Genomic DNA, 14482 nt, shown 5'->3' on the forward strand with positions numbered 1-14482 from the left:
TTGCCCTTTGGTCAGTTCAACATCCCTTTCATGATGCCCTGAAAGTTTGACCTTGACTCGGTAAGCCGTTCCAAAAAGAATGCTGATATGTTCGTATCAGCAACCTGTATGCTCGTGGTATATTTTGATTTTAGTTCAACTTTCCCCTTAACGTTTCCTAAAATGTTTATTTCAATATCCTCAGCCCTAGTAGTAGGCTACTCGCTACAGAAGTAGTAGTTTTAGTGATAGTAATGGTAGTAGTAGTAGTAGTAGTAGTTGTGGTTACAGTAGAAGCAGTGGTAGTTGTAATAATGGCAGCGTGCAAATATTGCCTTTTTGGTCGATTGATCATCTATCTTCCTTATCATTTTCTGTAAGTTCCAAATTAATGTACTCAGTCATTCCTGAGCTACGCCCTTTGACAACCCATATACACATATCATGTTTTGATTTAGTTCAACACTCCCCTCAACATTTCCTGAAAGACTCACCTGGATACCAAACGTATTTTGGGAAAAGTAAATAATTTCTTAGACCACACTGCTTTTCCATTTACGAAAACCTTTCTCAGTACTCAGTAGCATACCTTTCCCAGTAACATATGTAACAGTAACATAGGATGTCTTAAAATTTTGTTTGGAAGTTTGTTTTGGGAAATGATGGGCGTGTGGGGGGGGGTGGTTGTTGCCCTCAAATCACTTTTGACTCTTTAAAAAGGCACTACAAATTCAAATTTCAAATCGAATTAGCCCCATCTGAAGTTTATACGACCACCCATACTACAAAAACCTTATATGTCTCAGGGCATAACTTACCACCTTTGCCCCAGGGCTCTGGGAGGTGTCAACCCTGGAAGCATTTTTATATGTTCTTTGGATTGTTTTGAACAAAATGGCTATCTCACAATTTCAAACAGATGCGTTTTGTGAAAAGAGGGGTAGTCGGGAGGGGGGACTAGTTGCCCTCCATCACTTTCGACTCTTAAACTGGAACTAGAACTTCCAACTTTCAACCAAATGAGCCTCATCTAAAGTCTATACAGCCATCCCTTTCATAAGAACCTTAAATGGCCCCGGGCGTAACATACAACACTCGCCCCAAGGCTCAGGGGTTTGTTTCAACTCCAAAAGCCTTATTATATGATCTTTAGACTATTTTTTAATAAATGGCCATTTCAAAATTGCTATTGGATGCATTTCGGGAAAATACGACGTCTGGGGGGATAGCTGCCCTCTGATCACTTTGACCCTTAAAAAGACACTAGAACTTCTGCTTACCAATTCACTGAGCCCCCTCTGAAGTTTATACGGCCACCCTTTCTATAAAAACTTAGGGCATAACTCGCAGTCCTTGCCCTGAGGGTCGTGGAGGGGGTTGTTATCCTTAAAGACATAATTTACGGACTTGTTCGGGAAAATGATGGACGTGGTGGGCTGGTTGCCCTCCGATCTCAAGACTAATGAAAAGGGCACTAACCCTTTCAATTTCCAGTTGAATGAGTCCCTTTCGAAGTTTCTACGACTACTCCTTCTATACGAAGTGCCCTGGTCTTAAAAAAGAAAATAAATAATACAATGCGTCAACATCGTTTTTTACTTAGGCAGCGCTATTGTGCTACCTATGTTTATTAAATAATCATAGCAGGTCTTTGAAACGTGGAAATTACAAAATAAAAAACATTTTACCATCAACAAAATATTAGCAATATTTTAGGCATTAGTACTGCCTAAGTAAAGAGCAATGTGGGTTCAATGTACTACGTATTTCCTCTTGTTTTTGTTTTTCACCAGACCACTTCATATGGAAGGAGTTGTCTTAGAAACTCCACAGGAGGCTCATTCGATTGAAAATCGAAGGTTCTAGTGCCTTCTCAAGAGTCAGAAGGGGTCGGAGGGTAACCAGTCCTCTCGCTCTCTTTAGGCGCCTCCCACCTCGATACTTATCGAACATTGAGATAGCCATTTTGTTAAAAAATAGTTGAAAGGCTCAATAACTATGCCTCCAGGCATGATATGACCTCTCACCCCACAGCCCCTGGGGTAAGGGTTATAAGCTATGCAATTTTTTCATTGTTTACATTGGGGTTTTGTTATTGGGGAACGGGGAAGATATGATCCTGGGCGTGTCAGAAAGGCTGAAGGTTTCAGGGAATATTGAGGAGACTACTACTGCTACTAACAACTCACTGCAGCACCAAGCCGCCTGAGGCCAACAGCAAAGTGCGCTCCTCCTCCATCCTAATCTTTTCAAAGCGTCCCTTTTTACCCCCTCCCACGAAGTTCCCATTTCCTTTAAATCTTTCTTTATGATATCCTACCACTCCAGACGAGGACGACCTGCTCTCTGTTTAGCCCTAGAAGGTTAGATAAAAAGGACAATTTTTGGCAATCTGTCATCCTTAATCTGCACAACGTGCCCTAGCCATCTCAGCCTTTCTTTCATTATAGCCCTAGAGAGAGGTATTGAACCACATTTTTCGTACAGCCTATTGTTTGAAATACGGTCAGTCATCCGGGTACCCAGAACAATCCTTAAGCAATTTCTCTGGAATACATTTAGCAAATCTTCATCCGCTTTTCGAAGCGCCCATGCTTCAGAGCTATATTTGACTACTGTCAACACTGTAGCTTCTAATATTCAAATCTTGGTTTGCAGACTTATCTTCCTATTCTTCCAAACTTTTTTTAATTGTGAAAAAACACTCTGAGCCTTGGCTATTCTACTCTTAACATCTTCACTGCTCCCATCATCTTTACTAAAAATACTACCAAGGTAAGTGAAGGTGCCCACTTGATCAATCTTTTCATCACCCAACCTCACCTTTTCATCTTCACTTATTCCTAGCGTTAGTGACTTAGTCTTCTTAAGATTAATTTTCAAACCTATTCTAGCACCCCGAACTCGCAAAACGTCACCTTTTCATCTTCACTTATTCCTAGCCTTAGTGACTTAGTCTTCCTTAAGATTAATTTTCAAACCTATTCTAGCACCCTGAACTCGCAAAACCTCTAAGAGTTCATTCATTTTGCTCACACTTTGCATCCAGGTTGTCAAAAGGACACATCTGCAATGTCTCAAGAATGGCTAAGGGTCGTAAGTTGAAGCTCCAGGGGCATGTTGAACTAAATCAAAAGACGGCATGGACATCCATGGTTGCCTAACGTATCTGTGTGCGATATCTCAGGATTGGTAAGGTAAACCTTCAGGGTATGTCGAGGAGGGTGGGTTGAACTAAGACATAAGACACTTTATGTGTCCAATTGATTAGAAGGACATATCTGACATATCTAAGGAACGAGTAAGGGTATTAGTTTTAATATTTCAGGCATGGTGAGGGGGATGTTGAACTAAATAGAAAAAACACTATATGCAGCCAAGTATGTCAAAGGGGTTTATATCTTAGAAACGGCTTGGGAAATTAATTTGAAGCTTTCAGGGCATGTTGAGGAGAATGGTCGATTAATAGTTTTCGATACTCGTAGTTGTTTCAAATTGGAAGTATCTTAAAAAATTTTTCCGAAAAATTCCCCCGCCCCCTCCCACGAACATTTCCCCCACAGAAAATCCGCTTTGGATGTATCTATTGTTATACAAATTTAGTTTCTTTAGAGTTTTGGTCACAGTCGCTCCTTACTTATAGTTCCTTATCACGAACTATTTGACAATATCTTAACAGCAAATAGTTTTTTGTAGACCAGACTAAATCAAGGAAGCCGAAGGCAATTGGGTGAAAGTATTATTTACCGAAAAGAATAAGGAATTAACTAAAAATTTTAATGCATTATTAAACTTCAACTATGCTGTTTACCAATGGCGCTATTCACACACAAATAGGGGGAGCCTAAATGTATTTTTCAACAACTAGGGGGGGGGGGGGCAACTTTGCTGTTTTTGGTTTTCCAATTAAAATATTAAAAAAAACCATTTTCAATAAAGAAAAAAAAGGTATTTGATGCTTATGCATTTATACCGCAAACACTCATGTTTACGCTGTGTAAAACACGAGAACAAACCGGTTTTATATGTCTGTATTAAGAAACAAATAGCTTAAGCTCAGTGGGAAACAAGTGACGGGTGACAGAATACATTGGAAGTATATAATTTGGACTATATGTTGGCACATTGGGGGATGGGGGGATTAAGTATTTGGACAGCGTGAAGTTAGAAAACAATTCTAACTTCATAATATGCAGAATAATTGCAGCTAACCTATTTTGCCTGCAGACCCGCTATATTTTACCCAACTTACCCGGGTCAATTACTTACCCGGGTCAATCGTTTCGGGGATTGTTTATGTGGCTGGTTTAAGAGCCCATATACCTAGGAGGTGAAGAGACTTACACCTTGTGAAAATTCAAACCATTAGCTTCGGGAATATCAGAAGACTAAAAATGTTTTAGCCAAAAACTTGAATTTGGGTAATAACAAATTCACATCCATAATCTATCTTATCCTTTAATTTTAATGATTTTTGCATAAAGTTGCCGGATTTTGCGTTTATGACGATGTTCGATTGTAACAGAGATTTTGGCCTCTGCTAACATACATCCCCTCCTCCACTCAAAAGAACATAATGATTAACTGCCATATGGCAGTTAATTTTGATGATTGTTTCCACTTCCAAGCAATATGAATCTCCTCGAATAGTGATTTAAAGGCTATTTTTATCATCTTAGCAATAAAAATGGCCGGCTACAATAAATAATACCAGATTATTTCCTTTGTTCATAATATGTTCGACTTCTAAAAAGGGAATATTTTAACTTACATCAATGTGCAGCATGTCTCGGTTCGATTATATAACAATGATGTTCAAAATAAAAATTTTATGCGTCTTTCGAAGGGAAACCAATATTGCGAAACATTTGTACAAACTGTTGTAACATTTCTTCGGAAATATAAAGGCTTATGATCAACTTTTCTATCATTATTTCAAAATGTTCGCCTGCTGGATTTATCCAACTATTCATTGTAACTAGTGAATATATAACTTTTTCATAGATATAAATAACTTCTGCTAAATTTTTGTTTTGCTAAATATATATTGACAATTAACTCTTACGTCATTTTTGCAAAATACCACGTGTTTCACTGCACCAGAAAACCTTTCTCGTGGCTTTTGTTGGCATCCAACGCCTCAGTAAAATGCTGTAAGTTAGTCACGTTATCGGTTGCCCACGTGATTAGGTTTTGACTTAAAACGTGAGCTTCCTGGAAACTATTCTATCGAGACTTGGTTTGATCCTTTGCATAAATTAATTTTTTTAAAAACGAAGTTTTTCCAGGGGAAGTAAAGAGCGAAGTTGAAACTTAAAACGAACAAAAATTACTTCTTCACAGCCTATCTAACATATATCAATAAAACTAATGCAAATAAATCAACTGGTGATATTTCCCATGTTTGTAGGATTACAGAAAACTAGTGCTTTACTGAAAACGCAAAACAATATAGGAGTTTTGGTACGGTAATAGTAAGCCTTTTAAGGACACTTTTAACAGTATAAAAGTAAAGCATTTTTAGATTGTTGTTTTATTTATTTTTTTGTTTAATTTGGCATCATTTCTGCACAATGAGCTCAGTTCAATGATTTACTGTCACTTTGGATCTGAAAAGGACATTTCATGATTATTTTGTAGATAAGTTCGAAGTGAAGGAATCTTATTAGTATTAGATTCCTTCACTGTTAGTATTAACTTCCTACATTCTCCTAGAGAACTGTTTTTATTTGTCTTTCATCCTCTTTGGATGCACAATTTTTCGTATGGAGAGAATATTACGGTGGAATCGTCAAGTAAATAATTGGATTAAGAAAGAATAACAATAAGTGATCCTTTTTTTAAATAAACAACTTCGAGTGGTTCCAGAACCACATGCCTGCACTTCTCCAACCCCTAAGTGGAAGGGGGTTGCGGTCAGGGGCGTGATTTGCTATGGGGCAGAGGGGACAACTTCCCCTCCCAGACCTCAGTTTTTTTTCCAGACTCCAGTTTGGTCCATCCCCCCCCCCTCCCAGCTGAAATTTAGTTTCTCCAAAAATGTTGTCAAAACTAAGATAAGCCTGCATAATTCAAGCATCCACTGAAACAGGTCAGTTTTCTTTTAGTAAATCTTTACCTTTTTATTGATATACGGCTATTTTTTCACTTTTCTCTGTCATTTTCACTTGATTTAGGAAAATTGGCTACACCTTTGACCCCCCCCCCACAGGATTTTGAAAAAAGTACACCATTCGATGGGGTATGGATTTAGAGATCTACTCAGAATGTCGTTGCAAACCATGAACTGGATGTCCTATATTCCCTTTTGGATCAGAATGCTTGACCAAATACCTTCCTGGGACAAGCTTAAAAAACATGAATGCATCACATTTACGAAGACAGTGATGAACATTTACAAAAATCGTACAGAAGGGAGAAAACCATAATTGAAAAGACAACACCCAAGCAGGAATCGAACGCAAGATACTATTTCAAAGTCGAACGCTATACCCTCAGGTCCACGCTTCTAATAATCCGATTTGATATACTAATGTTGTTACCTTAATAGCGTAGCCTAATAAGAGGACATGGAGGAGGAACATGTCAGAGATGCTCTTGCAAAACTCCATTTGAGGTGTTAGGACAATAATTATGAATATGGGCGTATCGTCTTATACCAACTTAACCGTTCCAACCTAAGAAGGGATATCGAAGGTATCGACTTTAGAACTATATCATACTTCCAGATGGTAGAATGAATAAACGATGTGTATATATACGTTATAACTTTTAAATGAGTCATGAAACATTACTCTAAAAAATACTACTAGTCCACTAGCCCCGGCTTTTCCACTTGAGACATGACACCAAAAATGCCGTTTTTAGTGCCATTTGGAACTTGGTGATAGTTGAATTTATGGGAAGGACGTAGATATGAGCGATATCTTTTATACAAGTTATTAAAATGTCTAGATACCTGCGATACCAATACGCCAATACCGATACGCGTGATATCAATATGTCCAATACTGACACAGTGTGCAGCCCTTTTCCCAGGGACTAAGGAGGGTCATATCATCACCAAAACGAAAGATATTTGACTTTTGAACCATATTGAACAAAATGGCTATCTCAAAATTGTGATTGTATGACTTCGGGGGAGGGAAGGGGAAAAAGCTGGTTGCAGCTACCGCTGCAACCATGATTAATGGGGATGGGTGGGGTAGGTAAACGGGAAGGCTTCTTGTAAACCTCCAGGGAAGAGTTTTGGAACATAATTATTACGATAATACCAGTTTATGCTTCCAAGTTTTTCCACTTCAGAAGTGGCACCAAAAGTGTTGTTTTTAGTGCTATATCTAACTTACGGATGGTAGAACTGATTAAAGCACGTAGATATAAGTAATAGATTTAAAATGAGCCATTAAACAATGAGGCTCTCTAAAAAGTTCTCGTAGCCCACGGGCTCCAGCCTTTGCACTTTAGACATGCCACCAAAAGTGTCATTTGGCACTTGCTGATGGTGGATTTATAGGAAGAACGTAGACATGAGTGATATTAGCTATTAAATATTGGTCTACGATGTTCTGCTAGCCCGACAGCCCTAACCCTTGAGAAATGGCACGAAAAGGGCCAATTTTATTGCCATGTGGCACTTGCAGAGCATACGGGAGGAGTCCATGGAAATCTCCAGATAAGGGTTTTGGACCATAATTGTTACAATGGTACCGTTTTATACTTCGAAGCATTTCAACTTAAGGACTGTGACAAAAGGTGCCGTTTTTGTGCTATTTGGCACTTACGGATGGCAAAACTAATTAAAAGCACGTAGATACAAGCAATAGCTTTCAAATCAGCCATTAAACATCTCTCTAAGAAGTTCTGGCAGCCCACTAGCCCCTAGCTTTTCCACCTGAGACAAGGCATCAATAGTGCCATTTAGCACTTCCAAGTGGTGGAGTTTATAAAGAAAATGTAGATATGAGAAACAGCTTTTATGTGAGCTATTAAACATCTGTCTTTTGTAGCCCGCTAACCCCACCCCTTGAGAAATAGCAAAGAATGTGCCGTATGGCACTTGCATATAGTGGAACTTATGAAAAGCACGTAGTTGTAAGAAATAGCTTTTTAATGAGCTATTAAGCATCTCTCTATGATGTTCTGGTAAACCTCTAGCTCTGGAAAAAAAAGGGAGACAGATCAGAGCTACCCATGCAAAATAGTGATTTTCCTTGTTGTTCAAGATTAGAGACTGTTATTTCCCTGAACAATGTTTTCAACTATGCTGATTCTAATGGTGCACTCTTCATTTTGATCTGACGCCATTTTCAAGAGGATATAGGATTTTTTTCGAAATTACCGTAAATTTCTTTTCGCAATAAACTTTTATTTTTAATACGAGCGGAAATAAAATTACTATTCCTGAATCAGTGTCAGACGGCAGTTTTTTTTCTAAACGCGTTTTTTAACTTTTGGCTACTATGGGATGGGCTGTTGTTCGCTCTTTACTAGTTTGCAGCTACCGCTGCAACCATGATCAGCAAAAAAAAAAGAAGAAAAAACTTATCCTTGAGAGTAAGGAGTGAAATTGAAACTTAAAATGAATAAAATCCATCGTTTCTAAGCCTGTGGAACGTAAATGGTTATGAAGTTTACGCAAATAAACTGACTGCTGATATTTGCCTAAATTAGATTAGTTAAATTTACAGTACCTTTTTAAGTTAAAAAAAACATCGTGCCACAGAAAAGAGCTAACGTTTTATGTGCCACTAACATTTTATGGTGTAAAAAAACAATTTGATCTGCAGGGGCCTTGTGCCCCTTAGATTGAGATTTCAATTCAATCTTATTAGGTTGTAATTTAGACAACGTGATGAGTGTCGCGCCAATGGGAGTTGATGAAGCAAACCAGAATCCCTCCCCCCTCTCCCAGAGAGTTGCTAGACTCCATATTTATAGCTTTGGCGAACAAGTGTCATACAAGTTGTGCAGATGTAGAGTTCAACTTTCAAATTGGTTTGTTTATGGTTACCTGTTCTTGTTTAGTTTCGTATTCATAACCTGAAAAAAAGAGAAAATAATGAAAGGCTGCAATCTTACGTTGCCTTGAACCTACTACACAAACCTAGGTGTAACAACAAGGCCGTATCCAGGGGGGGGGGGTTACCCGGTTTGAACCCCCCCCCCCCGAAATTTCTGACCGAGTCGAAAATAAGTCGAATATTAGTAAAACCTAGGTAAAAATCAGTATAATTAGTCGAAAACTGAGTAAAAAATTATTACCCCCCCCCCCCGAAAAAGTAAAAAATTAGTAACCCCCCCCCCCCCGAAAAAAAATCCTTGATCCGCCCTTGTGTAACAATGTATTCGGTACCTGTGTATCAAAACCACACTATTTGTAAATGCATTATGAGGTATCACAACTATACCCTCTCTGTTCACCTTGACTGGTGTGACTAATATTCTTATTTATTACAATTGTTTTTTTTTTTCTATTTATTACACGTATGCGCTCATTTATCTTTTTTTTGGTAGGTAAAACGATAACAAGATCTGTGATTCAGAACCAGTGAAATAGTTTAAGTCCAAAACCGTGATTGTCGAAGAACAAATTCTGTGATATAACGAGAAGCTATTGTGCATAGAAGAAAAGTCAGTTATTCTATGAACGTTGTGAAAGTGATTTAAAAGTTCTGTTTGTAATTATGACGCTTCCTAGTTTTGGAATGGCTGGGTTTGACCCAATATTTGATTTAACGGAACTACTTTCTAATGACGAAAATTTACAAAGTTTAAATCCAGATGTACTGGTGAAACAAGAGTCATTCATTGACGAAAATATGCCGTAAGTTTGTTTTGCCTATTCTCTTTTTCTTTATTATTAAACACAACAACATTGAGGGTTAAATTAAAAAGAAATTTACGACAGCTGTTTTCTTAGTTATTCTGGTCAAACTGTTTCTTTCTACTGTCCCAAGTCCTAGATACATATTTTTTAGATCCTTTCACTAAAGTAGAGTAATAAAGTCACATAGCCCTGTATGATATCAATAAAATATCCGGCTTTGATCCTGGTTCTGGTATTGTTAGTGAAATTTAGAGAAATTATCGACACATTGGAGCCATTTGGAAGGCAAATATCTTTTTCTGGCAAACATTTCAATTCAAAGGTCACATGCTTTAGTCAGCAGGATTTGGTACCAAATTGGACGAATGTCAAAGATTTTATAAACATAATAACGCGGTTGTTGATGTCCAGTTCAGTTTCTTGTACTTATACGAATAGAAATATTTTGTCAATTGGGATTTATTTGACATTTTTTTTCTGCTATCCGACCCTTGAGAAAGGCAAGTAGTGCTCAAGCAATGAACTAGTTGTTAAAGAGTTCTTTGTCACTTTGATGCATACTTTTTACGGTAGCGGTGGCTTTACGATGATACAAATGGTTCGTGTTTACTTGGACCCTTTTGGTTAAAACTTCATAATCAAAAAAGTAGTACCATTATATTCCTCTTGTAGATTCTCTCCGAATATCCGCACCCCCCCCCCCCCCCCGATGGATGTATCAAAGGGGATGTGATCTGTATTTTTCGCCAAAAGTCTGGTAAATAAGGAAAGAGATGTGGTCACTGGAAATTCTATAATCTGAGAATGGAGGCTCTTATTGTTATTTTTATCATGCTTGCTTTGTCTCTTTCTGTTATTTCATGTAGCCTAAATATATAAAACTGAATTGTTATTGCAACATACGATGCCGCTCAACTATCAAACAGTTCGTGGTAACGAACTGTAAGTAAGGAGCGACCCGGCTCAATAGTAACCGAAACTCTAAAAAAAGGAATTTTGATACCAATAGATACATCAAAAGAATCAGATTGTTATGCTGATCTCAAATATATAAGTTTCATCAAGTTTAGTCTTACCCATTAAAAGTTAAGCGCCTGAGAATATGTGCCTTATTTTTGAAGAAAGGGGGAAAAACCCCCTAAAAGTCATAGGACCTCAATGAAAATCGACAGTCAGATTCAGCGTATCAGAGAACCCTACTGTAGAGGTTAAAAGCTCCTATCGGCAAAATGCGGAATTTTGCATTTTTTTGCCAGAAGAAAGATCACGGATGCGTTTTTATTTGTTTGTTGTTTTTTTTTCCCAGGGGTGATCGTATCGACCCAATGGTCCTAGAATATTGCAGGAGGGGTCATTCCAACGGAAATTAAAAGTTCTGTTGCCCTTTTTAAGTGACCAAAAAATAGAGGGCATCTAGGCCCTCTTACACGCTCATTTTTTTCCCAAAGTCACCCCATCAAAATTTTGAGATAGCCATTTTGTTCAGCATGGTTGGAAAATATAATAACTATGTCTTTGAGGATGACAATCCCCCACAGTCCCCGGCGGAAGGGCTGCAAGTTATGAACTTTGCCCAATGTTTTCATATAGTGTTGGCTATTAGAAAGTATACGGACGTTTTCAGGGGGACTTGTTTCTGGTAGGGATCGGGGGGTTTGGGGTTACGTGGGAGGATTTTTCCATGGAGAAAGTTTTCATGGGGAAGGGACATTGCTATGAAGGGGGCGCCGGATTTCCCAGCATTATTGAAAAAAACGATCTGAAATTAAACATAAAAAACAAGTTTTTAACTGAAAACTTTTCAACATCAAAACTTAAAACGAACAGAAACGATTACGTATATGATTGGGAGCGCCTTCTAGTCGATACCTCGCTCTTTACGCTAAAGTTTTTTTTAGTACTTTCATAAGAGCTATTTATTCTAATTAACGACCTTTGTGATTAAGGGGTCATTCTTAAAGAATCGGAAAAATTCGAACTTTAGCGTAAAGAGCGTGGTATAGACGAGGGGGAACCCCCTCATATACTTAACAAAATTATACGGATATAGAAGTTCGTAACGTAAGTTAATTTGTAAGTTACGTATATTTATTACTAATAGAAACGTTCGTAAATAAAATTAAACAACTTTCGAGAAAGCCATTTAGCAAAAAAAAGTGAGATTAATATGCAAATTTCGTTTTAATTATTCATGCACGGTGAGCCAAAATCAAAACCTGGATTAATTTAAAAACATTCAGAAATTAAACTTAAAAAACAAGTTTTTTCAACTGAAAGTAAGGAACGACATTAAACTTAAAACGAACAGAAATTATTCCGTATATGAAAGGGGCTGTCCCCTCCTCAACGCCTCGCTCTTTACGCTGAAGTTTTTTGTTGTTTCAAAAAATAGAGTTGTGAGAAAGAGTCAAACTGAAATTGAAACTTATTTTAAATCAATGAGACCTATGGACAGCTGTCTTAATTCTGAGAGAGAAAAAAAATGCGGTAATCTCGGAGCCAGAATGTATTCGTTGCTCTTGTGATACGTTCTACATTGGCCGTGCTCACCAGCAATTTTTGAAACGATTTATTGAGCACCTCAATTCCATAGACAAAGCTCTCAAATTTAGAAAGTCTTGAAACCTTTTTTTTTTTTTTTTTTTTGCTCTGCTAGAGCATAGTTCTTGTTCAACCTGGCCATTTTGTTTAGTTTGAGGAAATGATAGCTATTTTTACGAGCTAAAGGTTTTACGGAATGGGCTATTGAAGCAGTAAAAAAGAAGGGAAAAAAAAATCATGGATTGGCAATTAACAAAGATTTTGGTAGTCTAAATATTGATTCAGTTTACGATATTATCTAAAAAACGAACTTAATATCAAAAGTTGTAATTCGGTCCTGCAAAATCGCAAAGGTATTTTTGTAATCAACGGCAGGGTAATAACACTGCCTTAAGTAAAGGGCCATAAGCCTTCAATTTATTATATATTTTGTTGTTGTTGTTTTTTCCCCTGCCACTTTGCATGAACGGGATGGTAGTAGAAACTCTGGAGGGGGCTCCTTTACTCGTAAATTAAATTTTCTAACCCCCTTTTTTTAACTAGCGAAAGTGATTGGTCGGCAACGACCCCCCCCCCCTCCCGTGCCTTGTTCGCTACCTGACCAACCCGGTAATCCCAAAAACGTGAGAACAAAATTTTGAGGAACCCACTTTGTTCAAAGTAGTCGGAAGGAAAAATAAACAAGCCTTTGGGTATGACATAACCCCACAGCCCTTTGGGCTAGGGCTGTAAATATTGCAAATTGCCCAATTGTTAAAGTATGTTTTCTTACTGGATCAAACATATTGTTGTGGGAGGTTTGGTAGGGGCTGGAACTAGGCAAAGAAGTCTTTTGTCCCTGTTCAGTTTGAAACTTGCAGTCGCAAGTCCGTGGGCCAAGAGAAGCCTAATATACAAAAATTTATGGGAAGATCCCTCCCCCCCCCCCAAAAAAAAGAGAAGCTATAGGTTCCGAAAGTGATTGTAGGGAAACTAGTCTCTCGTGCCCTTTTTTGCTACCCCCCTCCCCTAAATAAGTCGAATGATATCGGGTCCAAATTTTGTGATAGTCATTTTATTCAGAAAGCGTTAAAGATCTAATTGCTATGTTTCCAGGGTCACTATACCTTTCAGAGCCCCTGGAGAAATTACTGTAAATTATATAAATTAGCCCTTGTTCAAGTTTTGATTTGGAGAGGTAGATCATCAGACACAACCTGTATCCAAATTGAAAGTTGACTGTGAGATGAAGGGATGAGTTGAAATTTCCAGGTACCCTTCGAGAGAGGAAAGAGACTTCAAAGCATAAGCTGGGCTGAGGAAAGGGACTAAACAAATTGTGTTTGATTCACCAAAACGTTCTGTTGGGGGAGGAGTTAAATATTTTAGGTCTCCGATCAGCCTAAACGTTTTCGCACCATAGGTTACTTTTGTGCTTTTGCACTTTAAGACCTCATGGGACCTCTATATTCACAGTTAAGTAGCAACGTAAATTAAAAGACACTATATTTGGCATGACCATCAAAATAGTATATCTGCGCATTTCTTGTAATAATATCGCCTCTTCTCACTTAATAACTAAACAGAAATAATTTTGGAGTATTCTACTATTAATTACCAAATATTAAGAAAACTGTTCAGCCGTATTTTCAGGGTGTCCTTCCGTCATAGGGTACCCTTCCCCGGTAGAACTAAACTTTCAACAAATTCAACAAAAACTACATTTCAATCACTCCAAAATCCCTCTCTACCACAAATTCTCTTTCTAAAAAAAAAACAAAAAAAAAAACCCACCCAAATGCTTAAAATTCCAAAATGCTCCAAATGAAAAACCTTGTCTTTACACCAATTTACAGAGAAGATACGCTTAACAATTGCACCAGGTTTTTCATTTCTATTTTTAAATATTTAGCTCAATTATTTCACACATCCCAATCGAACTAATCAAAAAGATAATTAAATAACTTTTTTGTTTATGAATCTATTTATTTGTTTTATTCTTTTACACTCTCTTGGGAACGGCTTATGAGATCAAGTTGTAAGTTAGTGTTTTTTTGTGTGGGGGGGGGGGGGGTTAAGACCTTGGATTTTAGCTCAGGGAGTGGACAAAGAAAAACTAATCACATTTTCCTCAAATCTGATTGAAAGTTTTGG

At 37.7% G+C, this 14482-nt stretch overlaps 1 protein-coding gene across 5 annotated transcripts in view; it reads left to right on the forward strand.

The window, feature by feature from the left end:
* The window catches only part of REPTOR (repressed by TOR), a 95685-nt gene that overhangs the window by 41639 nt on the left and 39564 nt on the right, over positions 1-14482 (forward strand). For 3 of the 5 annotated variants that reach the window (XM_089088356.1, XM_089088353.1, XM_089088355.1), the window contains exon 2: positions 9496-9805. In XM_089088356.1, the coding sequence (XP_088944482.1) occupies positions 9666-9805 (140 nt within the window). In that variant the 5' untranslated portion in view covers positions 9496-9665. Of the gene's footprint in view, positions 1-3160; positions 3177-9495; positions 9806-10247; positions 10309-14482 lie in introns of those variants that run through there. The other 2 variants (XM_089088357.1, XM_089088358.1) reach the window with 2 other exon arrangements.

This window comes from Artemia sp. Qi Xiang Cuo, chromosome 4, assembly GCF_049724085.1.
Source record: "Artemia sp. Qi Xiang Cuo chromosome 4, ASM4972408v1, whole genome shotgun sequence".
In the NCBI taxonomy this organism is placed as follows: Eukaryota; Metazoa; Arthropoda; class Branchiopoda; order Anostraca; family Artemiidae; genus Artemia; species Artemia sp. Qi Xiang Cuo.